Genomic DNA, 25,475 nt, shown 5'->3' with positions numbered 1-25,475 from the left:
GATGAATGCAATGTGGGAGGTGATGCAAGGATACTTCATGAGAAGTTGACATGTGATATGATACTAGTAGCTCCCATGTCAAACCCCACAATTCACGCTGCCAAAACTTAGCAATACTACGTCCTTGGTAGGCATTACGGTGCTGGGCTAAAATCTCACTTGGTAGGCATTACGGTGCTGAGCTAAAATCTCACTAAACGGATTGGATGTGGGAACGCTAGCATTCTGCTCCGTTCCGCGAGGGCTGGAACGTAGGCCAGCTCAGCAATATCAACGCTAGAATGTAGCGAGGTCCTAGGAGGCCACGTGTGTGAGCAAATGAGAGGCCATTGGGGCAAGATGGAATGACGGGAGGGTAAAGGTAATGAGAAAGTAATTAAGGCGGTGTAAGTAGGCGATTAAGGAGAAGCACTCATTAGTGGTTGGAACTCTGTCTCTGAATTGCTCTGCATCTTCATTCTTACTCTGTCTTCCTCTTTTCATTTCCCTGCAAAGCAGCAAACAGCAACAGCATCATCATCAGCAGTAGCAACAGCAGTAGCTACTACACCAGCTTTGGTCTTCACTTCTTCCTCTCTTCGCCCCAGGTACTCTTCCAGTCTCCCCCTCCCTTTGCTCTTTTCCTCAGAGCACACTTCACAACCATGCCCTAGCTTTTGGTCCTCCCTCCCTTGCTTCTCTTCCCAATTTGCTCTCTTTTCCTCCCAGACCGCACGGTTGCCCGCTCGCTCGAGGAATTCTCCACCGTCCCCGGCTAGATGACCTCGCCTGCTACGGGAACTTGAAATTTTAGCTCTGATGGCCCAAAACGAAGACCCCATGGATGCCAATTGTACGCCTCCCCCTGCGGAGAAAAGCTCAGAAGATAGGACCGCCGAGCTCTGCGCGGACGATGGAGAGATGGAGGACGCAACGCAGGATCGCACAGACGATGGAGAGGTGGAGGAAGCAACTCAGGATTTCGGATCCTCGGACACTGAAAAGAACAGAGAAGTGGTTAGTCAGGGGTACAATTGCGTAGCGACTAAAGTGTCTGAGTTTGTCAGAACTGGAGAATTACCAGGTAGCGAAGAAACTGGGTTGGCCTCTTCTGACCTTAATGGTGCAATTAAACCGGAAGAACACGTGCATGTTGAGGGAGAGGAATGCGAATTCGGAATTGAGCCTGTTTCGGAGGAAGGTGCTGTCGATTCTTTGGATGCTGTTGTACAGATAAATATCGAATCAGACGATAACAGTATCCTCTTAAAATGTAACCCAGCATTTTCCACTTAACCAAGACCTGCTCGGTGTTTGTTATGCATGCTGGATTTGTGTGTTGATTTCAGTAGAGCCAGCTTCCTTGACAATATAATAGGAAGATTAAGCTTGAAGCGTTGCCGTTCTTATTTTGATAACACTCCATCTGTTCAAGTGATCTACAAATGCCTTACGAGGTTTGTATGCATCCCCTGCTCGTTCCCGAGTCTTGAATTTGTTGATATGGAGTACTACCGAGGTGTTTGTAGCTTGATTTCTGCTTGGTGCATTCTGTTTCAGTGAGAGCAAAAAGAAGTTGAAAGGACTGTTGCAACAGTGGGCTGAATGGCATGGCAGATCTGTCGGTCCCAAAGATGTATGACAACCTATCCGTTAATTCTGTGTGGTAGAAAATATATAACAATGGTATAATTATTGCGATTCTCACTTTGAATTCGTCCATGTAATCAGTCAATTCACGTGGTGAGACACGAACTAATGAAGTCTTTGGGAGCCAACTGTAGGATCGATTTGTGCCTCTAAGATGCTAAGCGTTCAAGGGCCGTACTTAACATTTTTAATGCCCTCAACTAATACTTGTATAGAGGCCTTTAAGCTTTAAATAAATGTTCTTAAACCTTATACAATACTTTTAATCTTGAGTTAGGCTTAAGAACTCTTAAATTTATACAATTTAGAGGCTTCTAAACTCTTATTTTACTTCTTAAAATGGGCAACGCAGCTTAAACAGTGTTTTAATTTTGTATGGTACAAGTACCTCTTTCAATGTTATCTTACTCGCAATGCTATCACATGCAGAGTGAGACGCTGGCTAACATCAAGTGCTTAGTAGATCCCTAATAGGTGATTTTGTCGTACGTCGTGACGCCTAGTCCAGGAATAGTTAGGCATGAGCTACATAGGTCAGTCTCTCAAGCCCTTAGGTCAGTCCTTGTTCACTGGTACCCACTGGAGAAGCAAGTAGGTAGTGTTTCCATCATAGGTTTAGAATAGGATAGGTGCTTGTAGGTGCAGCCCATGGTAGGAGCCCCACCAAGCAAGTAGAAATGGGCTGGGGGAAGGTGCCTTTTATAAGCAGCCTCAACCCCTAGTTGCCTATACAGCTGTCTTGGCATGCCCTACCAGCCAGCCAACCAGCTAACTGGCTGGTCGGCTAGGTGGGCTGGTAGAAGCCGGGCCATTCAGCCCCTGCATTAAGGGCCTAAGGCCTTAGTCCCCTTTTTTGGCATTCAGTCCTGTCATGGGCATGGATAGTGTCTGACGTGTGCTTAGGCACACAGGACTAGTTTGATAGCCTAGGGAGGCTAGTGGCTAGGCAGGCGATTCTCAGGTTGGGTTGCAAGGGCAACAAACGAGTTAGAGTTCCAGCTATTTTTAGTGGTACTGGACCATAGCCTATATAAGGGGCCGAGGGGTTCAATTTTCAGTCATGCAAGTCAGAGGAGGTCTAGCTCTTCCTTGCTGGTCTGTATCCTGGATTGTGTTGCGGATGCACACCTGCTTTTTAGCATAGCCCGGATTCCTAGCATAGTCTTGAGGCCCTATGGGTGCCTTTTGGTGGTCTGGGATGTAGGAGCTTGAGGACTGGTTGGATGCAGATGTTCGTGCCAGTAGCCCAGCCTGTGGCTTGGGGGTTGCTCAGATTCTACAGGTCTTGGACCTGTGAGCATCATGGTTGGGTGGTGAGCATGCCCGTGCCTCTCTTTGTGGTTCTATGAGCGTTGGTTTGTGCTTGTGTGCAGGTCCGGATTTCTAGGAGCGATTGTGGTCGTGTCAGTTGGTATCAGAGCCACTCTTGGATGGCAAATTCTGGAGGTAATTGCGAATTCTGTTTGGATTTTCCGGGTTAGTGCAGATTTCGTTTTCTGCACTGGGTGGCTAGAAATTCAAGTGTTTCGTCGGTAGGTAGAGAAGTTGAGATTTCCATGTGAGGGAGGATGTGATTGGTTGGATTAGCGGCTGATTGGAAGATGGAATAGCAATTCGATGGAGAGACAGATGCGAATTTGTAGAAGAAGGGCAGCATGCGAATTCCGTTCGGGGGTGTTTGGAAGCTGATTTCTCCTCGTAGGAGATGCGTTGACAGGGAGAAGAGCGTCAGGGTGAGGATTTCTTTTAGGAAATCACAGAGGTGTGTGGGCATGCTTGCACCTACCGTGAGAGATGAGGGAAATCTCTGTCAGTAGTTTGGAGAAGGCAAAAAAGCAACTTTGCTTTTCTGCCAAGAAAACCCTAAAAGCAAGCCGATAGATTTGCTGGCCTTGCTTTTCAAAAGCTAGGGCACCAATTTGGATTAAAGCCCAGGAGATTTGTGTTCAAATTCGGGCATCTTTAATTCGTTGGCAGTAGCCCTTGATTCGCAGGTGCTCCAGCCTCTTCTAGTCCTGAATTTTTGCTTGCATAGAACCTCCCTGCCTCCTGCCATCCCATCGCACCTACTTCGCCATTCTTCCTATACCTCGTTGCTGCTGCTTGGCCGTCCCATTCGCTGTTGACTGGCCATACAGTTGCAGTTGTTGGCCGTACCATTTACTGCGTGGTTGGAGAGTCTTGGAGTGCGTCAGCTCCTACGCTGATTCGTAAGCAGAGCTCGGGACTTGGTGCAGTCAATTCAGCGTGCTTTCCAGGGTTTCAACTGGGTTGGTGGTTGCTTAGCAGTCCGATTTTACTTTGGGCGCCAGGACGCCTCTCTTAATTCGAAATTCCTTCAAGGCCTTGCAGTTCACAGCTTTTTTCCTTTTGGGTATTCCTTTATTGGTTTCCCTCGTGGCTAATGCAAGCAACCTCCCTAAGGCGGATCAGAATATATCAACCCTCCCCTATGTCTGAACGGGATATGGAAGTGGACAACTATGATGTTTATGAGGATCTAGTAACAAAGGACGCTTTCAATAGGATTGGATGAAAGGTTTGCGCTCCTAAATTTGAGCCATGACCAGTTGTTCCAGCAAATTGTTGCCATGCAGTCCTAGCTTCAAACCCTGACCCACATGGATGCGATGGCTTCTGTTCTTGGCCCGAATATTACTTCTCGGGGTAACATAAGGATCGCAAGAAAGAGGTTGTGGATACCTGGCTGCTTAAACGGTAGGTCTATTTCAATTTTCACCCGTAGGACAAGCACATTCAATGTTGGAATTATCGCCATAATTCATGGTAGTGACCAATGCATGACTAATAAGTGGGTTAGGGACACTTTTCCCTCATTAGAGGTTTCCCCCCTAACCACAGTGAGGATTCCTAACTACAGTTAGTGGTTAGTAGCTAGGATAGGGTTTTGCCACTTTGACAAAACCCAAGGCTTGTATGTTGTTTCTATCTCTTCAATATAGTGTGTGCTTTTGCTCTCACCAGCTCTCTTGCTTTCTTGCACACACACTCATTCTCACATTTGGTATCAGAGGAGCTAAGCTCTTGCATCCCTCTTTAGGCCATAGCTCCTGTCCGCCAGCCAGTCGTACCTGCGTCAACGCTGTCCATACAGTCAACCCACACGTGTGATGCCCGTACAACTCGAATCTGTAACTCGTATGGAATTCCGTACAGGTCTGTTGCCGTCCGTACTGTCACCTCGTCCGTACGCCGACGTACAGTGCCGTTGTACTTGCTCTACACAATCACCGTACAGCTCGTTGTCGTACATTGCTCCGTATAGTCGTTGCACGTTCGTACTTCTGGACGGATTTTCGTATCCCGTCTGTTGCAAGTCCGTACACTCATCTGCAGGCAATGTACATTCCGTACAGCTCAGCCCTATCTGTACTTTGGGGACTTTGGGTGTGCTCACAGGCACACATTTGTGGTCCTCTGATCTAACCACAAGGTCCTTCTCCTATCTGCTGGCTATCTCTAGACTCGAGCCCGCGTGCTCCACCTCGAGCGTCTGTAGACTTTCCGTCCAGTGTGTTCTTCTCCACCTTACTGCTTGTGAATCAGCCTAGGTGGGCAGCCCCTGCCAAGCTTTGTCTGCAGCACACAGGTCCCCTTGGTCCTCCTGAATGTAGGCTCCAAGATAACTATTCCAATGCTCCAACCTGCTTGTGAATGGTTGCTCCAGAAGATGATGATCTCAGCACCTTGCTGCCCTAGAACACAGCCAAGGTCCAGCCCTTCCTGGCTAAGTCTGCAGCCCTTGTTGCACTCTCTCACCTCCTGTAGATAGGCCCAGAGAGTAGGCTTCCTGCTGCTCCTTTCTGCCCTCCATCCGGTGGATGAATATACTCTCTCTCTCTCTCTCTCCGTCCAAGTTATTTCTGAGTGAGTGTTTATTGCATCTGTGATCATCTATCTGAGTTGAGCCGCGTGTACAGCAGCTTGTGAGACTCTGTGGTTGAGGTGGATTCTGGAGGACATGGACGTATGTCAGGAGGACGCAACAGTGCTGATGTGCGACAATCAGAGTTGCATAGCCATTGCTAAGAATCCAGTGTACCATGCGCGGACCAAGCACATCGAAGTTCATTACCACTTTGTTCGAGAACTCATCATCGACGACGTGATCGAGCTTATGTACTGCCCGACCGCCGACAACTTGTCTGACCTCTTCACGAAGGCACTTCCTCGAGAACAAATGGAGCACCTCATCAAACAAATGGGGATTGGCCCACAGTTGTGACATTGATGTTAGAAACTCACTGTGCCCACCTGTGAGCCCCCGATTTGAGGGGACAAGGGTCAGTGAGAGGTAGGAGGGCTGGGGAAAGAGAGAGACTCAGGTCGGCATCATAGGCAACCAGCACACGGGCTGGCTGCTGCCTGCAACAGCAGGAATATAAGGGGCCTTAGGCCTCACTTGGAGGCTTCTGCAGCTGCGCAGACTGGCTGCACAGGGCACCCTTAAATAGGGGCCTGTGGCAGGCCAAGTTGGCCCAACCAGGGCCACCGACCAGGGCCAACTCGGGTCGGTTTTCTAGGGCCCACTGGTCGGCCACCAGACAGGGTACCGACCCTGCTGGTCAGTCAACTCAAGGGGCCTGGGCAGTGCCTATAAAAGGCCCACTCCTTCATTGTTTCCAGCATCCAGTGCAAGACTGAAAGCCTCCTTCCAAGGCTGTGCTGTGCACTCAGTTCTGGAGCAGTTTGTGTGAGAGAGAGTCCTTCAGTATTCTCCAGCACTGTGCAGTATTTTGTATTGCTCCTTGTGAGCTGTTTTTTCTGCCCATTATCCGGTGGATGAATATACTCTCTCTCTCTCTCTCCGTCCAAGTTATTTCTGAGTGAGTGTTTATTGCATCTGTGATCATCTACCTGAGTTGAGTGTGTGTAAGAGTTGGAGAGATCTTGGGTGGAGGTTTGAGTGATTCATTCCCTCCTATTCTCTAACAGAGGAAGGGGTAGAGGACAAGCTCAAGGTGTAGGACAAGTGCTGGGTGCAGCAGTTGCTGCAGCGGTGGCTCCTACACAGGAACAAAAAAGGTGGGATTCACGTGATGCACTAGCACTTTCAGGTATCTCCCTTTCTGTCAAAAGGTTAATCATTCCGCACATTCGGTCATGCAAGACCTCAAAGGCAGCTTGGGATATTTTGGTGAGTATGTTTTTAGCCCGCAATGATGCCAAGGTCTCTTTCCTGAAGAGAGATTGACTCATACTCATATGGATGAGGGTGACTCTATGTCTGAGCATCTCACTAAACTTCAAGATTTGAGAGAGCAATTGTTGAATATTAATGAGATCATTCCAGATTCAGAGATTGTCACTATCACTTTGAATCTCTTCCTGAGCCTTATCTTGGCTTTCACACCTCATTGAATTTGTCATTGAGGGGGGGTGACAACCCTCTCACCTTTCATGAGTTGCTAGGACTTTTGTTGTAGGAAGAACATGGCTTCACGAACTGGCGAGCATGCCATGCTTTCGAAATTCAAACCCAAAGGGAAGGGGCAACATAAGCAGCATGCAAATCAGTCTCCACATCCGCATAAAGTTGATTCTAGACAACCTTCTCACAAGGCTAAGAACGATGCAAAGAAGCCCAAGAGAAAGGGTGTTTGTCATTATTGCAAGAAACCAGGTCACTACATAGGGGAATGCAAGAAAAGAATTGCCAAGGAAAAGAAAAAGGATTCCGGTGTGGCTATCACAGATTCAGCTCCTCGTGCACATGATGGTGGTGATGCTTCAGCCAACTTAGTGGAAGAAGAATATGATTTTCAGGTGGTTGCTCCAGATATTACAGCCACCTCTGAGGATGACTCTTATGCTTTTCTGACTTGCAGTTATGATCCTTCTAAGGATTCATGTGCTGTCAATGAGACATTGAATAATTGGTACTTGATAGTGGTGCCACCAAACAGATCACTTCCAGGAAGTGTTTGTTTGATTCTCTGCATCCATCACCCATTGGAAAAAGGGTGTCTTGTGCCAATGATTCTTCTTATTCAGTTCGTGGCATTGGTGAGATTGTACTTAGCCACAGATGGCACAACTTTCAGAATTCATGATGTGGTTTATGTACCTGGAATCAAGAAGATCAATAAAAGAGGATATCAGGTTGTCTTTAAAGATGACAAATGTGTAGTCCGAGATAGGGAATGTGATTATGCCTTGAGACTATTTGGCACGCTGTTTCGTGGTCTTTTTCAGGTTGATGTTTTTGAGAAAAGACCAGATGATGCAAGTGCAGTTTCTTCTCCCACTGCTGCTATGCAGAATGCGGAGTTATGTCATGCTAGATATGGGCATATGAGTTATGGCAGCTTGATGACACTTAAAAAATATTCTATGGTTGATGCTTTGCCTCCTTTGGAGTCACCTCCCCCTCATGCCTGTGAAGGGTGCATACTTGGGAAGATGCACAGGTTTCCCTTCAACAGGATGATGTAGTACGAGCTGTTCGGAAATTACAGCTCATTCATAGTGATGTCTGTGGTCCCATGAGGACTCTTGCATCTGGTGGTTATCTCTATTATGTAACATTTATTGATGGCTACTCAAATTACACTTGGGTGTGTGGTTTAAAGAAAAAATCAGATGTGTTCAAGCACTTTTGACACTTTGTGGCAAAGGTTGAGAATGAAACAGGCCTCACGGTTCAGATTCTACGCACAAATAGAGGGGGGAAACATATATCTCATGAATTTGAGGCTTATTTGAAAGGGAAAGGCATCACACATCAGCTTACAACCAGGCTTACCTCTCAGCAAAGTGGCAAAGCTGAGTGGAAGAATAGAACTCTTATGGAGATGGATAGATGCATGCTCACAAGCAAAAAATTGCCTCACAGGTTTTGGCTTGAGGGTCTCATGTGTGCCAACTATATTTTGAATCGGGTTCTCACTAAGGCTTTGAAAACAAAGACTCCTTTTGAAGTTTGGCATGGGAGAAAGCCTTCAGTGGAACATTTTTGTGTCTTTGGATGTGTTGCATATGCCCATGTGCCTGTTGAGTTCCGACATAAGCTGTCAGACAAGCCAATTAAGTGCATATTTGCTGGGTATGGTGCAGAGAGCAAAGGTTACCGTCTCTACAATCCTGCTTCACGCAAGATTTTTGTCAATGGCCTACTCCTAAGAATGTTCATGATGTCCGCTCTTTTCTTGGATTGGCAAACTTCTACCATACAAAGGTCTATTAGTTTTCCGAGATTGCAGCTCCAATGTCCAAATGATTGAAAAGCATGGTCGTTTTTCAGTTTCCAACAACTCAAGTAAGCACTCACTACCACACCTGTTATGGCTATTGCTAACCCAAACCTTCCGTTTGATGTCATGACCAACGCTTTCGACATCGCTACAGGAGCAGTCTTGATGCAAGAAGGGAGAGTTATTGCTTTTGACAGCCATAAACATTCCAATATCCAAATTTCTAATCACTTAGAGGGCAGGGGAACTAAACCTTTAATCACTTCAGCACTTATTTACAGCTCACAAAGCATATATCACAACCATTAACCATTGCATGATCACCATTTGGCATTTACCCATTTGTTCACAAACAAAACCATTGAAAAAGGGATTGAGGCTAGAATGCCTCTGCTCAACAAACATAGACAAGTGCACCCGATTGGCCCCAAACACTGTGGCGCCCCTTTCGGTATTTCTTTATATTTCATAGCGAAATGATTACACGTTGCATCTGAGAGACTTTCCTTGCAATTGAGCACGTAGCCCCAATTCATTGAGCCTTCGCAAGGCTTTCAAGCATAGAACACCATCACATAAGTGCACTTAACCCATAGGCTCAATCCAAAGGCATTCTCTTTTCCGAGTGCAATTCCATTGGTTGTCCAGATGCAATCACGCTGCACCCTAGCTTTTCAAAGCTCCAAAATAAAATCAGCAAAGTAACCAACCAAAGAATGACTCATGTAGCACTGCCTGAGCACCTGTGAACCAAGAAAGAGGCGGCACACGAGGCCAACCAATAGCTTATGGCAAAAAGAAATTGTAGCAGCAAAATCACAACTCACCAAGCCCTGAAAACTCGAACCAAGTCCTCAATCGCCAAGAGGACATAGTAGCCAATGCCCAATTGCATTCTCAGCCAAAGAGGAGTACAAAGGCATGAAGAAAGAGCCTTTACAAGAGCCGACCAGCAAGAATTCCATTGAAACATGCGAAAAGAAGCACTTATGTCGCAAAGAAGTGGGAGTTCTTGGGCTCAAAAGAAGCGTGCTTTAGAGAGGAATGCATTGAGAAGGTTTTGGAGAAGTTTCATCACGGGAAAGTCCTCCAAAACTGAGAAAAACCAGTCAACCAGCGTGTGGGACTACTCGAAATTCAACAGAGAGCTGTAGCTTTGCAAGAGGAGAGGCCTAGGAGACTGTAGAAGCAAAAAGGTCCAAAAAAAGCCACTTTTGCAAATTCGTCCAGCAAAAGAAGTGCTTAGCTCCGCTCGTTCTACCAAATGCATGGAGGGAAAAGCAGATCACTACGAAGGGGAGGCAGAGGGGAAGCCATCGGGCCAAACGGAAGTCGAGGAATCCAAAAGGGTGAGGAGTTATGAAGAAAAACGGAATTTAGCTGAAGGAGGCTGAAAAACCAGTCCAAAATCTCAACAAAGGGAAAAGATGAGAGAGAAAACCACACGTGAAGTTTAGAAGACCCAGGAAGGTCCAAGAATGGCAAAGGAGCATGTAGAAGGCACTAGAGTCACCTGGAACTCTAGGGGGGCCACTGAAGGTACGTGGCCCTCTTGGCGGCTCATTAAAAATGTCACGTCATCATTTTCCAACAACCACTCTTTTAATTCCTTGGAATGCCTTTGGGCCTAGGGATTAATTACGCTTATGTGCTAGGCACCATGTTGCGTTTAATTACACATCATTAAGCCCACGCTTGGACTTTTAAAACCAAAGTTGTCACGGTCTTGTAGTACATTAAAGTACTTAGAATTTCACGCGCCTGTGACACCAAACCAGGTACCCGGTTTATGATAAGGAGTTTCTTGCCATTGTACATGCTTATTGCTCTTGAAAACATTATCTCATGGGAGTTGACTCGGTGGTAAAGACATACCATCACTCTCTAAAGTATATCTTTACTCAGCTAGTAATGAACGCTTGACAAGCATGTTGGGTTGAGTTTCTGGCGAACTTTCACATGACCATTGAGTACAGTCCAGGACTACGCAATGTAGTTGCAGACGCTCTCAGCAGGTTAACTCTAGCATCAGCTATGATAATCTCTACATTATCTGTGGATGTTCTGAATTCATTCAAAGGGAAGTATCTCAATGATAAAAACTTCGGCATAGTAGTACAGGTTACTCAGTGCAACATACTACTGGCCTCAGATGAAAAGTGACGTCGTTCAAATGGTTACATCTTGCTTATCTTGTCAACAAATGAAAGCAAGCCGACGACTTCCAACAGGACTTCTTCAGCCTCTTCCAATTCCAACTGAAAGGTGGGAAAGTATTTTATTACAACACTACCATGATCATTCAGAGGTAACACTCAGATTATGGTAATTGTTGATTGATTGTCCAAGGTGGCACACTTTGTTGCTTGCAAAAGAAGTGTATAGGCTCCGGACATCGCCAAATTCTTCATACAAAACATCTTCCGGCACCATGGATTGCCCAAGAATATCATTTCCGATAGAGATTCTAAGTTTACCAGTCACTTTTGGATTTCTCTGTTCGAATCTTTGGGTACAACTCTAGTGTTGAGTTCAGCCTACAACTTAGAATCAGATGGCCAGACTAAAAGAGTCAACCAAGTTTTGGAAGAAATGCTCCGACATTATATTCAGTCACACCTAGCAGCTTGGGAAGAGTATCTACCACTCCTTGAGTTTGCTTATAATAACTCTTTCCATAGTGCCATTAGCATGACTTCATTTCAAGGAGCTTATGGACACACTCTGATTGTACCAACGAATTTCGTACTTCAACATCAAGTGGCCCTAGCTGATCAATTGTTCAAGAAATGCAAGATATCCTACTCCAAGTCAGGGATCATATGCGAAAAGCGCAAGAGCGGTATCAGCGGTCCACCAACAAACATAGACGTCACCTTGAATTTTAAACTGGTGACATGGTGCTGTTATTTGTAGCCCCACATCACTACAAGATGGTCAAGTCTGTGTTTCCTAAGTTGCGACCAAGATACTATGGACCTTTCCGGATCGTTAAGAAAAATTCACCTTTAAGTTACAAATTGAAATTACCACCATCATGGGGTAAAATCCATCCGATATTTCATATTTCTTGGTTAAAGACGTACATTCGAGGCGTTGAAGCAGTTACTCCTGTAGGTGATTATGTCCCAAAAATCGAAGACGATTATGTTCTCCTTATTCTTGAGCGTATTCTGGACCATCGGCAGCGAGAGACTCGACGTCGACTTATCACGGAATTCCTTGTTCTTTGGCAAGATCTGGACGACTCCGACGTTACTTGGCAATTTGATGAAGACTTACAACAGTACTCTGACATATTACATGAATATTTTCAGAATTTACCTTGATATTTTCTACACCAGTTCATTATCTCCACCAGGGTCTTATTTTGAGTGGGAGGGGATGTCATGATTTGTGATGTATGTTGGGGTAAAGGCACATTGCCACCCCTTTACTAAAAATATGACACCTATGACTGTCTTAAGACAGTCATAGGGGGAAAAAACCTAATCCTAATAAAACCTATGAGTTTGTGGTGTGGCTTATCACTTCACACCCGCATGTTTGGAGTCCTCTCTCTCTCTCTCACTCTCTCCCCGTGGTTCTTCTCTTCCTAACCTTCCCCTTCAACTGGTATCAGAGCTATCTATCCTTCCCCCCTTACCCTGGCCTACCCACCCCCTCTATCTATCCTCAGCTCAGCGCAGGCAGCAGCGCAGGGCAGCGCAGGCAGCAGCGCAGACAGCAGCGCAGGGCAGCAAGCAGCAGCGCGTGGGTGCAGGCAGCGCGTGGGCGCAGCTGGGCGTCGAATCGCGTACGGACGTACGGCCGTCCGTACATCCGTACGGACACGGTACGGTCGACCGTACCGTACGGACTGCCGTACGGACTGCGACAGGGTGGTACATTTTTCGATTGGGAGCAGCACAAGGAACTTCTGCGTTAAGGATCTGCGTCAAGGAAGGTTTCTTTTTTCGAAATTTTTTTTTCGTACCCTGCACAAGTACACGAGCTGAAGTACAGCTGGTACAGCTGGAATACGAGTTGTGTGCAGCACGAGTGCAACTGAACGTGCATCTAGGCACGCAAGCCTAGGAAGCATTCGAGGAGGAAGAAGAAGAAAATCTCCAATTTCGAGAAAAGTACAGCAGGTACAGCGAGGAGATTTGGAATTTTCCCGAGGTGCATTGCATTGCGTGAAGTACAGCAAGTACTTTTCTTTTTTATTTCCCTCCTGTTTGGAGGAGGACTTGTGCACAGATATCGGGATTTATGCATCTGACAGAGGATATATGCTTTTACTGGGTTTGAATCTCAGTTTACGGGTGAGCAGATCATAGGGCTTTTGCCCGGCAGTTGATGCCTTGTATGCCTTGAGGTAGTGTAGTGCCAGAGTGCACACATTCGTCTCGATTTCCGCAGTGTGGAGGTGACATTTTCTTGCAGGTCACATTTCTTGTGCAACACTCAGAGAACCTCAGTTGAGCCACGCTTGGCCAGGGCACATCGAGTTTACTCGGTCCCTAACTGTCCATCGTTGACAGTGCTCAAAAGGTTCATCATTGAGTGTTTGTACGTTGGGATCTGTGTATGTCACTTCTACACAGGGTGTCAAATCAAGGGGCTTTTGCCCAGATTTTGCTTGAGAGCACTTGGGTTACTGTCAGAGACCTTCAGATGCCTTCTATCCCCTTGGCAAAAGGGTGATTGCTTGGGATTTGTCCCATTTTCTGTTGCAGGTTTGTGACAGGCTGAAGTGTCTGGAGCCTCTTTTACAGTGAACAACACAGTGTATGACAAGTGGTTTATGCATATAAAAGCAGTACAATACCTCATCTGAGGTGGGAGAAGTGATCAGGACAGCAGTGCTTTATGCTTCATCAGATGATGATGCACTGTTAAAGCACCTGTGGAACAGCTGCAGCATTCTGAAATTACTGTTTTATGCCTATTTGAGCACGGTACAATGTGTCAGAAGGTACAGTAACTGAAGGGAAATTTACTGTTTTGCTGCAGATTCTTTTGACAGTAAAAAACAGCACTATTGTGAGTGCTTCTGGCTCTTGATAGAGCAGGTTTTTTCTGAGAAATCAGAATTCTATTCAGTCTTTTTTTGACTTACAGGGAGTCAGGTACTTTCCTTATCTGATATGGCATCAGGGGGAAGTGAATCATCAATTCTGAACATAAAGAAGTTGGAAGGGGCACACAATTATGCATTATGGGCAGAACAGTGTTTGAATGTACTTCTGCTTAAGAAGATTTCTAAGCCCATAAGGGTGAAGGGTGTCAAACCATCTGGGATGTCAGATGATGAGTGGGAGGAGCTAGATCTGTCCACGAGGGCTGCTATCATGCTTACTCTCAGTGATTCTCTTGTGTACAATGTTCAGGCTGAAAAGACCTCTTATGGTGTATGGCAGAGGCTAGCAGAGTTGTATGCCCAAAAGAGTTCAGCCAGTAAGGTGTATTGGTTGAAGAAGCTGGTTGATCTTCGCATGAAGGAAGGTACAGCTATGACCTCACACTTGAGTGAGTTCAATGCCATCTTTACACAGCTGATTGCACAAGGGTTGAACCTTGATGAGGAGTTCAAGGCTACTTTCTTGTTGTGTACCCTTCCTGAGAGTTGGGACACTTTCAAGACCACCTTGTCTAATTCGAATGTCACTCTTATATATGCTGATGTGAGAGCTCTCTCCTCATGGAGGAGATGAGCAGGAAAAATAATGCGGGCAGCAAGTCTTCAAATGCTTTGCAGGTACAGGAAAGAGGCAGGACTCAGCAGAAGGGGAGATCTGCTAGTAAGTTCAAATCCCGAAGTCAGTCCCGTGGTAAAAAGGATATTGAATGCTTTTATTGTGGCAAGAAGGGACATGTGAAGTCTAAGTGCTTCAAGTTTATACGGGATCAGAAAGCCAAGAAGGCTGAAGCAAAGGATGCAGGCAGTGGAAGCAAAGGCAAAGGCAAGGCCAAGGTAGATGACTTGGATGCAGTGAATGTTACAGCAGAGGACAGTGACAGTGACAGACATGAGGTATTATGTTCTTCTGCTGTAATTGCACACACATTGGTTATTGATGGCCATGACATGCACACCTGGCTCTTGGATTCAGGTGCTTCTTTTCATGTTACTCCTCATAAGGAGTGGTTTACTTCTTACACAGGTACTCATGGAGTTGTTCACCTTGGGAACAACTATGCATGTCAGATTGCAGGGATTGGCAGTATACAGATAGTATTCCCTGATGGACGGTCATTTATGCTTGATGGTGTTCGCCATGTGCCGCAAATCAAGAAAAATCTGATTAGCACTGGCTTGTTGGATGACAGTGGTTACCACACCACATTTGGGGATTCCAAATGGGTGATTACTGATGGCCAGGTTGTAGTGGCTGAGGGTTATAAGAGTGATACCTTGTACCCTCTTTATGTTTCCAGTGTGGGAAATCATGTTGTTGCCATAACCGAGCTGCCAAAGGTTTCATTGTGGCATAGCCGGTTGGGACACATGTCTGTTAAAGGAATGCAAGAACTGTCACGTTTGGGTTATCTGCCGTCTCTTTCTTTTTCAGATTTGCCTACTTGTGATCATTGCATATTTGGCAAGCATTTTGTGACTCCTCATAAGAGGAGAACTCCCCAGAATAGAGCACCGCTTGATCCAGTGCACACTGATTTGTGTGAGATGCCACAGTTATCACTAGGGGGTGCAAAGTATTTTATTACTTTTATTGATGATGCCACACGCAAAGTGTGGGTCTATTTCTTGAAGCATAAAAGCGATGCCTTAGATGCTTTCAAGAAGTTTGTCGCTCAGGTTGAGAATCGGACAGGTCGCAGGCTGAAATGCCTCAGATCCGATAATGGGGGTGAGTATGTGTCACATGCTTTTGTGCAGTTTTGCGAAGCTAAGGGCATCAAACAGGAACTCACAGCCCCTCATAATGCATCTCAAAATGGTGTAAGTGAGCGGATGAATCGAACTATTCAGGAGAAGGTTCGATGTATGTTGTCTTATGCTGCATTGCCCCATGGCTTTTGGGCAGAAGCCGTGCAACATCTGTTCACATTATTAACAGGTCGCCAAACAAGGCTTTGGAGTTGAAAGTGCCAGAGGAGGTGTGGTCTGGCAAGCCACCCTCATATAAGCACTTACGTGTGTTTGGCTGCAAGTGCTTTGCTCATGTACGCAAAGAACTGCGCACCAAACTGGAGCCAAAGTCTTTCAGATGCATCTTCATGGGTTATGGTGACGAAGGTGAAATGGGGTACAGGTTATGGGATCCCGTTAAACGGAAGATTATACGCAGCAATGATGTCATCTTTAAAGAGGATAGTGTACACAAGGAACCCGTGCAACCTGTGGAATACAGGAGGGTTATTTATGATGATGTTGGACAGCAAAGAATGCCCATTTATATGCAGCAGCAGGCTGCTGCAGATAACCCTGTTCAAGAGGGTATACAGGCTGGAAATCAGCCAGATAATTTTGCCAATGATGCACCACTGGATATGCCAGCAAATGGGGCTGTAGAACAGCCAAATATGGTGGTACAGCCACCCGTCATGCATGACGAACAGGCTAGACAGCAGCCTAATCCGGAACATTTTGTTAGGAGGAGCACCCGTGTACAACGGCCTCCTGACAGGTTTGTTCCAAGAGCCAATAATGTGGCTGATTTTATCATGCTGACAGATTGTGGTGAGCCTTCCAGCTTCAAGGAAGCTATGGGAAGAACAGAGAAAAGGAAGTGGGAGAAAGCCATGCAATCTGAAATGGACTCCCTACTTCAAAATGATACATGGGACTTGGTGCAGCTACCTGCAGGCAGAAAGGTTTTGCCATGCAAGTGGGTTTACAAAGTCAAAGTGGATTCAAATGCTTTACTGAGGTATAAATCCAGATTGGTTGCCAAGGGATTTAAGCAGGAGAAAGGTATTGACTTTGATGAGATCTTTTCCCTTGTAGTCAAGATGACTACTTTGAGAGCAGTGTTAGCTCTTGTTGCTCATGAGGACATGGATTTATGTCAGATGGATGTGAAGACTGCTTTTCTTCACGGAGATCTCCATGATGAGATCTACATGAGTCAGCCAGAGGGATATGCTGTTAAAGGGAAAGAGCAGCTTGTGTGTAAGCTCAAAAGGAGCTTGTATGGACTCAAGTAGGCACCAAGAGAATGGTACAAGAAGTTTGATGCCTTCATGCAGTCCCAAGGGTATCATAGGTGTGAGACCGATCATTGCTTGTACACCAAACGGGCAAAGGATGGCAGTTTGATGCTACTCATTCTATATGTGGATGACATGCTGATTGCCAGCAAATCTCAGCAGGAGATTAGTGCTTTGAAGAAACAACTGCATAAGTCTTTTGATATGAAAGACTTGGGTGATGCAAACCATATTCTTGGCATGCGGATTACTCGTGACAGGTCCAAGGGACTTTTGTTTCTGTCACAAAAGGAGTACATTGACAAGGTACCGCAGAGGTTTAAAATGGAGGGGGGGAAGTCTATTAGTACCCCGTTGCCTCCACATTTAAAACTCAGCAGTAAGGACAGCCCCAGATCAGATGATGATAAGGCTGAAATGGCCAAGGTTCCGTATGCATCTGCAGTTGGTTCCTTGATGTATGCCATGGTTGCCACTCGTCCGGATATTGCTTTTGCGGTGGGAGTCATCAGCAGGTATATGGCAAATCCAGGCAAGCGGCACTGGGAAGCAGTGAAAGGTGTCTTGAGGTATCTCAAGGGTACCAAAGACTTGTGCATATGCTATGGTAGGCAGGATGCATTGGTGCATGGTTTTACAAATTCAGACTATGCAGGGAATGCAGATAACCGGAAGTCTACTACCGGTTATATTTTCACATTTGCAGGAGGTGCTATATCATGGGTGTCTCGGTTGCAGAAATGCGTTGCACTGTCAACTTCTTAATTTTTATTCTTTTCTCCCCTTAGGCATATTGGCCTTTAGGTGGGAGGTTGTTGGGGTAAAGGCACATTGCCACCCCTTTATTAAAAATATGACACCTATGACTGTCTTAAGACAGTCATACTATGACTGTCTTAAGACAGTCATAGGGGGGAAAAACCTAATCCTAATAAAACCTATGAGTTTGTGGTGTGGCTTATCACTTCACACCCGCATGTTTGGAGTCCTCTCTCTCTCTCTCACTCTCTCCCCGTGGTTCTTCTCTTCCTAACCTTCCCCTTCAATGTATTCCTTTCTCTATACCTTAGACTTATGTATGGTTTGATGAATGGACACTTGTGGAAGGGTATGCCCTTTCGACGGGACACTTCCTATGAGGCACAACCCTTCCCAACAGACACATTCTATTGAAGAGACACTACCATTGTAATGTACCCTCTCTTCAAGGGGCACACCCTTCACAAGGGGTACACACCTCTTCATGCACATACAATTTGGAGTACACACCTTTTCATGTGTGACTCTTGACTCTCTATATAAGAGAGGCCCAACTATATGGATGACACACTACAGACACTCAAGCAATACAAATATTCCTTGTTCTCTGCTATTTCAGTCTCCTTTCTGTTCCTTAGCACATTTCTAAATATAGTAAATCTAGGATTTCTTACATAGGGCCCTGGTTGGGTTGGTAGGGGTAGCCAACCAGGTCGGTTTTCAGCCAGACTGAGTCGATCAAAATAGGGCTGACCAGTCGGCTATTTTGACCAGGCTTTGGGCCTATAAAAGGAGAGGCCCTGGGCCTCATAATTTATCCAACAGCTCAGCAGACAGGAGCAGCCAGAAGACACTTCCTTGGGCCTCATCCTGGAGGTGAAGGAGAGTAGAAGGTGTGCTGAACCTTGGCTGTCTCTCAGGGCAGCAAGGTGTTGTGATCTGGATGGAAAGTCTATAGAAGCCAAACCCTAATTTCCAACAGAAAAATTTAGGGCTTTTGACATCTGGACCGTCAACCTGTCAATACAATACTTTTGACAAGGTTGACAACTGAAATCCTTCCAAAAATTGAAGTTTTCAGTTAATTTCAGGTTCAAGACTGTCACATTGTGCCACCTCATCACTCAGGTCAACAAAATTTGGGGCTTTTGTGCTGGAAGCTCAATTTCAATTGGTGTTTGGGACAGTAACTCATATTTTTGCAGTTTCAAGCCTTGAGGCTATACATTGGGCCAGATTTGCATACATTGGGTCACATTTGTAAAAATTTCAGCAAAATTTGGGGCTTTTCTGCATTTGCCCTCTTTTTGGCCTATTTGCCCTCATTAAAATGCTTTTGCCAGATTTGCTGTCTTTGCAGTGAACATTGCTTGCCACAGTCACATTTGGGTCAGATCTGCATTTGCCCTTTGATTTGGGTCAGAAATTTGCAGATATTTGCTGTCATTTTTTGGACAACCAGTTTTTGCAGTGATAGCCTTGAGGCTTTTGGGTTTTCAGGTCTTTTTCAGGGTATCACATTTGCTATGGCTGGGAACAATCAAGATTTATTTGGAGTTCTTCGTGAAGATGATAAGTTGGATGGCACCAACTATCCGATGTGGTCTTATCTCATGAAACATATTCTTGTTGCAAAGCATTTGTGGAATATTGTTTCTAGGGCTGATCTGAGGCCAGCCAATGCTACAGTGGTTGCCTCTACTGCTGGTCCTTCTGCAGGGGTAACTCCTCCTGATGCCTCTTCCTCTAGCACTCATGCTGCTGCTCTTCCAACTCAAGAACAGTCAAGATGGGATGCAAGAGATGCAAATGCACATTCATGCATTGCTTTATCATGCAACAGAATCATTATTCCACACATCCGGTCTTGCAGGACAGCAAAGGATGCTTGGGATAAATTGGCTTCTCTCTATCAGATTCGCAATGAAGCTCGTGTTGCATATTTGAGAAGGCAATTACAGGAAGTCAGTATGAATGAAGGTGAGTCTATGGATGCATACCTGACAAAGGTCAAGGACCTCATGGAACAGCTTGCCAACATTGATGAGGTGGTGCCAAATTCACAGCTTGTCAGTACCACATTGAATGGACTGCCAGATACATATCAAGGGTTTGCTACAACCCTTCAATTAGTGGCCATGGGTAATGTACACCACTATTCTTTTGATCAGCTAGTTACTTTGCTTTTGCAGGAAGAGCAAAGTAGAGCTAATAGACAAGCCATTATTCCTGATCATGCATTTGCTTCACAGCAGACAGGAAGAGGCAAGGCTTCCAAGCCTATGGGCAAGCCAAAATCTGCGCATAGCAGCTGCAATTCCTCCCATGCATCTAAAAATACAGCAGATAAGTCAAAGAAGAAAAGATGCAACTATTGTCGCAAGCCTGGACATGACATTTCAGAATGCAAGAAGCGCATTGCTTCGGAGAAAAAGAAAGCAGGATTGACAGTTAGTGCCTCACATGCTATTGAATCCCATGAGCCAGAAGATGCTTCACATGCACATGCTCTTCAGGATGATTGGGCATGGGCTGTCCATTGCTCATTTGATCCCTCCAAAGCTGATGCATTCTTTACTGCTAATAATGCTCAGTCCTGGTACTTTGATAGTGGTGCTTCCAAGCATGTCACATCTTGCAGACAGTTGTTTCATTCTTTAGCTGATGCACCTCGAGGGGGGACTGTCACATGTGCTAATAATGCTTCATATGTTGTAAAAGGAATTGGAGATGTGCAGCTCACATCCATTTCAAGCCATCCTGTTACTCTGACAAATGTTCTTTTTGTGCCTGGAATTGAAGTCAACTTGATTTCAATTTCAGCAATTGCCACTTCAGGTTTCAGAGTTACTTTTGATGGCTACAGATGCCTAGTTTATGATCTTCGTGATGACAATACCATAGTTCTCACTGGCACTTTGCAAAAAGGGCTTTATCACCTTGATCATCATTCAGTTGCACTTTCTATTGAAGCATTGGCTATTTCAGATTCACAACTTGCTGAAACTCATCTTTGGCATGTGAGAATGGGCCATCTCAATTATAGAGCTCTTGCAAAGCTACATTCACAGCAGATGGCAAATCATGTACCTCAGACTCACACAGTTTCCAAACATGTGTGTGAGGGTTGTCTTTTGGGCAAGATGCATCGATTTCCTTTTCAAAAGAATTGTCCAAAACTCTCACAAAGGAAATTGCAGCTAGTACACAGTGATGTCTGTGGCCCAATGAGGACAAATGCCATTGGGGGGTATAAGTTTTTCATGACTCTCATTGATGATTTCACAAGATATTGCTGGGTATATCTTGTGAAACTGCCAGGAGGTTGCCGGGGAGCTGCAGGAGAATTCACAATTTGCCCAGGAGTCTGTCTTGGAAATTCGCAGTTGATCAGGGGCTGTCTAGGAGTTGCGATTTGCTTCCAGGATGCATAGGGGCTGCTACAGGTGTGCGGGTTGCTTCCAGGCTGGGCAGGAGCTGCTTCAGGGATTTCGACCAGTTTTTAGGCTGTTGCTGCTGATTTTGGAGCTTTCCAAGCTTGGGCAATCTCTTTTGAGTTGCTTTTGGGTTGTTCGAGGGCAGAATCAACTATTCTTTCCAGCCCAGGTGACCTGATTGCTGTGGTTTTTGGGCAAAGGAAGGCTAGCTTTTGCGTGTTTTTTCCGTTCCCGAACAAGTTGCTGGTTGGTTATTGCATTTGAGATTGATTCCTCGCCAAGAAGGGTTGGTTTTTGCTTTTGGGCAGTGGCTAGAAGGGCTACAGATAAGGGCGACCTGTTTGGAAGTGCTTGGTAGATTGATTGTACCAGAGTTTGGTTGTTTGGGGCTTTTGTGGAGTTGTTCAGTCGTGTTTGGCTGGTTGGGCGCTGGGTTGTGCACGTGCAAGAAGTGCACAGTTAGCTGATGCCTTTGGGGTTCTGTTGCACACTTAGTTGGCAAGGAGATTGCAAGATTGCCTAGTAATTGGGTGCCTATTCGCCATATAAGGTTGAGCAGGGATTGTAGGGTGTGCAAAATATTGGAAGGTTGTGGGCAGTGGTTTGCATGTGGTGCAGCTTTTAGGAGACCTTGTACCCAGCCGCTTCGCTTTCTATGACCATTAAAGAAATACCACAAGGGGCACTGGTGTGTGGGGCCAATTGGTGTCCTTGTTCCTTGTGATTAAGTTTGTGGTGATTAATTGTTTGGCTATCTACTGCGTATGCTATACTTAAAGTGGATCTCACCACCCTTTAATCTAAGAAGGCTGGTTTCAATGGTTCCATTGCCGGGATCCACCTAACTTCTTCAAGAGGTGAGCTTGAGGTTGGCTTGGTGCAAGTCCACCAGACTAGGGTAAGGAAACAGCATACTATCTAGTAAATATGTCTCACAGGGAAAGATCTCAGACTCTTATAGAAGAGGAAGAGGAGGAGCGGATGTCTCAGACCCCTATTGATGATCAAAGTGCAAGAGAGGAGTACCAGCATGTTGCTGAGCATCAGTTTGACAATACTAATGAGGAGGATGTGGATTTATTCAAGGTGCAGTTGCAGAGTTTCATCAGTGCATTCACGTAGTTTACACACGACTCTCGCTTTCAGAAGATGCTGAATTCTGATGCACAGCTAAAGAAAAGGAAGCTTGATGATGCGGATAGGGAGTTCGAAGCTAACAAGAGACCGCATGTCAGCTTTCAGGATCAGCTCTCACAAAACCTTCATGGTTTGCAGCAATCTACCGCTATCCCGGTGCCGAATCAGGGCAATAATTTTCAGTCCATGGTTTCTGGACAGCAAGGGGTTATAACACTCCTGGTGCAACAGGGTTATTTTGGAGGAGGATCAGTTTTCCAGGTGATGGTCAGCCCTCACCCACAATTTGCTGGTATGCCTGCAAGTCAGAAGGTGGGGTATCAGCCTACTTTGCAGCCCATGGGACAGAATTTGATGTATGCCAACGTTGGTGCAACCCAGTGATGCGAATGGGAATGCCTAATGCAGTAGCCGGCAACATGGTTATGCCAAACATGCAAAATTCAGGTGCTGGTCTGAATAATTCAGCTTTGCCTCATAGTGTTGGTGTGGGAGATAGTGTGAGTGCTGCTGTGCCCTTTGCTCATATACCTGCCCTTTGCTCAGATACCTGCATATGATAATCTGACATCGAAAGGGAAAGTGAAAGATTACAAGGAAGCCTGAGCTACGGGCAAATTTGAGATGTTCATTGGTACATAGGACAAGCTTAAGCCTCTAACCTTTCTCCAGTAGTTTGATGCAGTGTATATTGGACGAATTCTTTTTGAATCATCTAAGGTTTGTCGGGCTGCAAGTTTTTTGAACTGTAATGCTCTCTAGTGGTGGATCACTATGCTTATGCAAAACAATGCACCTACTACTTGGTAGGCTTCAAACAAGTGTTCTCATCTGCGTGGCTTACTACGACTTTTGAGGTTGATATTATAACTGCTTGGCATGCGCTGAATTCAAACAATTGCCGAGATCTCGAGAAGTACAATAGTAAGTTTTGGGCGGCTTTGTTGCTTGTAAGCTCCTATCGGTAGGTTACTTTCTCTAAGATGGTGGAGAAGGATTGTTGTTGCTTACCAAAGGAGCTCAGTTACTACTGTACAAAAGCGAAGGTTTCTAACATGTCTCAATTAATTGAGAATGCCAACACCGCATATGCACTGATGCAGCGAAGGACTTCGAGATTCAAGGGTGGTGAGAAGCATGAGGTTAAGAAGGACAGCTCAGAGAAGAAGTTTGGGTCTCGTCCTTTCAGAATAGAGAAGGCCAACCGCCAGAAAGCTGCGTTTGTTGTGGGCTAGCGCCAAAAGAATAAGAAGGCGGCTGCTTATTTGTCTCCTAAAGAGAAGTCCTTGTATGAGGAAAAGAAGTGCTTTAAATGCAAGGAACCGGGACACATATCCAAGGATTGCCCACAGTGGAAAGAGGAGAAGGCTGATGCAGATAAGAGTGATCAGAAGGGAAAGAAATTAAAGACCATGGTTGGTTTAATGCAAGATGTAATCAGTGAACAGCCCCAGGGTGAAGAAATGGAGTTATGCAGGGCTTGGGGTAAGATTCGGGATCAAACAGCCCTCATCTTCTTTGATCCTGGCGTCAAGGCCAATTTTATTTCTCCAGATATGGTGGCTAGATTGGGGATCCGTGCAGATGAGATGGGGCCGAGTTGTGAAGCTGACATGGCAAATCCAGAGTTTAGCACTCCTGTCACTCCTATATTACGCCTCTCTCCGATTGTGATGTTTTTCTGGGAATTCCATGGATGCACCGTTTGGATGGAGTGATAGAAGCCAAAAAGATAAAAATTACAGTTTGTCATAAAGGGAAGACCCATGTAATTGATGCAAAATTGAAAGGGGAACCTGTCCCAGTTGTAACGGCTTCTGCCATAAATTCTGTAATAAAAAGTCATATTTCTGCGCACATAGTTTTTGCTATTGAGATTGCTCCAGTGAATGAAGAGCATACTTTTGCTTGTTCAGAGAGAGAGAGGGCTGTTTCAGTTTCAGATTGCTTTTCGAATGAATTTCCTAGTGAGCTTCCGCTAGAAAGGCTAGAGGACCATGGGAATCGGGATTAATATTATACCTGGTAGTAGTCCACCTAACAAACCACCTTACAGGTCGATACGGCACAGTAGGAGGAGATCATGAGTCAAGTTAATGAACTCTTGGAGAAAGGGCTGATTCAGCCCAGCTCATCACCTTACTGTTCTCAAGTCCCGTCAAGTCTTGTTTATTAGAAATGTCACTGCCCCACCTGTGAGCCCCTGATTGGAGGGGACAAGGGGGCAGGAGACTGTAGAGGAAAAGGGCTGAGGGTACATGGCTGAGTGGAGGATTGCGCCAGCAGCCTACGTGGAGGATTGCGCCAGGCCCATGCGGGGGCACCTATACAGCACATCAGCAGCAACCAGCAGCAGCCCAAAAGGCCCTGCATATGGGGCCTTATGTTGGCCCAAAAAACCGACCACAAGGCAGCCATCTAGGCCCTTTTGGGGCTCGGTTTCTACAGACTGAATTGACTGGAAAGTCGGCCAGTTCTAGGAGCTGGCTGCCCTGCTATAAAAACCCCCTCCCCCCCCCCACACTTTTCTCATCACTTGCACAGACAAGCCTTGCACAGGCAAGCGCGCAAAGAGAAGTTAGGCTCAGCATCTTGGACAACATCTGTTGGTTGTTGTATATGCTCTTCTCTTGAGCTTTTGTCTGCCCACTATTGTGGAGGAATATATTTAAGTTTTGTTCTCTCTCTCTCTCCGTCTGTTTGAAGTAGGCGACTCCAATCGACACTCAGGTTTGCTGCGTGGTCAAGTTCTCTACTGCAACTTCAGTTTTCAGTTTGCTGTTCTTTATTAGAGCAAGGATGGAGGACAAGGATTCTACTGTTGCCTCTTCAGGCCCTTTCTTCCTTCCTCCTCCAGATTTCTCTCATTCACCATCCCGAACTTCGGAGAGTCAGTGAAGCTAGATGGGTCGAACTACTCGATCTGGAAGGTGAAAATCCGGAGCCATTTAGTGGCTCGGAAGTCGTGGAAGTTGACAACGGGGGTCTGGAAGATATGCTGGACAGCAAGGGGAAGATTCTCATTCCAGTAGATGGAGAAGATCTTGAGAATTGGGAAGACAGAGATGCCCACTCCCTAGCATTAATCATCTTGACCACGGCGGACTCTGTTCTTCCGCACATCTAGATGGCTGAGACGTCT

General features: G+C 45.7%; 1 protein-coding gene across 1 annotated transcript in view; it reads left to right on the top strand.

Moving 5' to 3' along the window:
* Positions 1-434: 434 nt before the first annotated feature.
* LOC147887709 (uncharacterized) overlaps positions 435-25,475 on the top strand; it is a 60,636-nt gene continuing 35,595 nt past the window's right edge. Inside the window, exons 1-4 of the mRNA XM_087393567.1 lie at positions 435-587; positions 709-1,237; positions 1,358-1,436; positions 1,540-1,615. Coding sequence (XP_087249693.1) covers positions 799-1,237; positions 1,358-1,436; positions 1,540-1,615 — 594 coding nt within the window. The 5' untranslated portion in view covers positions 435-587; positions 709-798. The remainder of the gene's footprint in view (positions 588-708; positions 1,238-1,357; positions 1,437-1,539; positions 1,616-25,475) is intronic.

The sequence above is a fragment of the Dipteris shenzhenensis genome, chromosome 22 (assembly GCF_047967505.1).
Source record: "Dipteris shenzhenensis isolate YYH24624 ecotype China chromosome 22, Dip_SZ_1.0, whole genome shotgun sequence".
Taxonomy (NCBI): Eukaryota; Viridiplantae; Streptophyta; class Polypodiopsida; order Gleicheniales; family Dipteridaceae; genus Dipteris; species Dipteris shenzhenensis.
The sequence above is the reverse complement of the archived record's forward strand: the minus strand, read 5'-3'. Positions and strand labels throughout refer to the sequence as shown.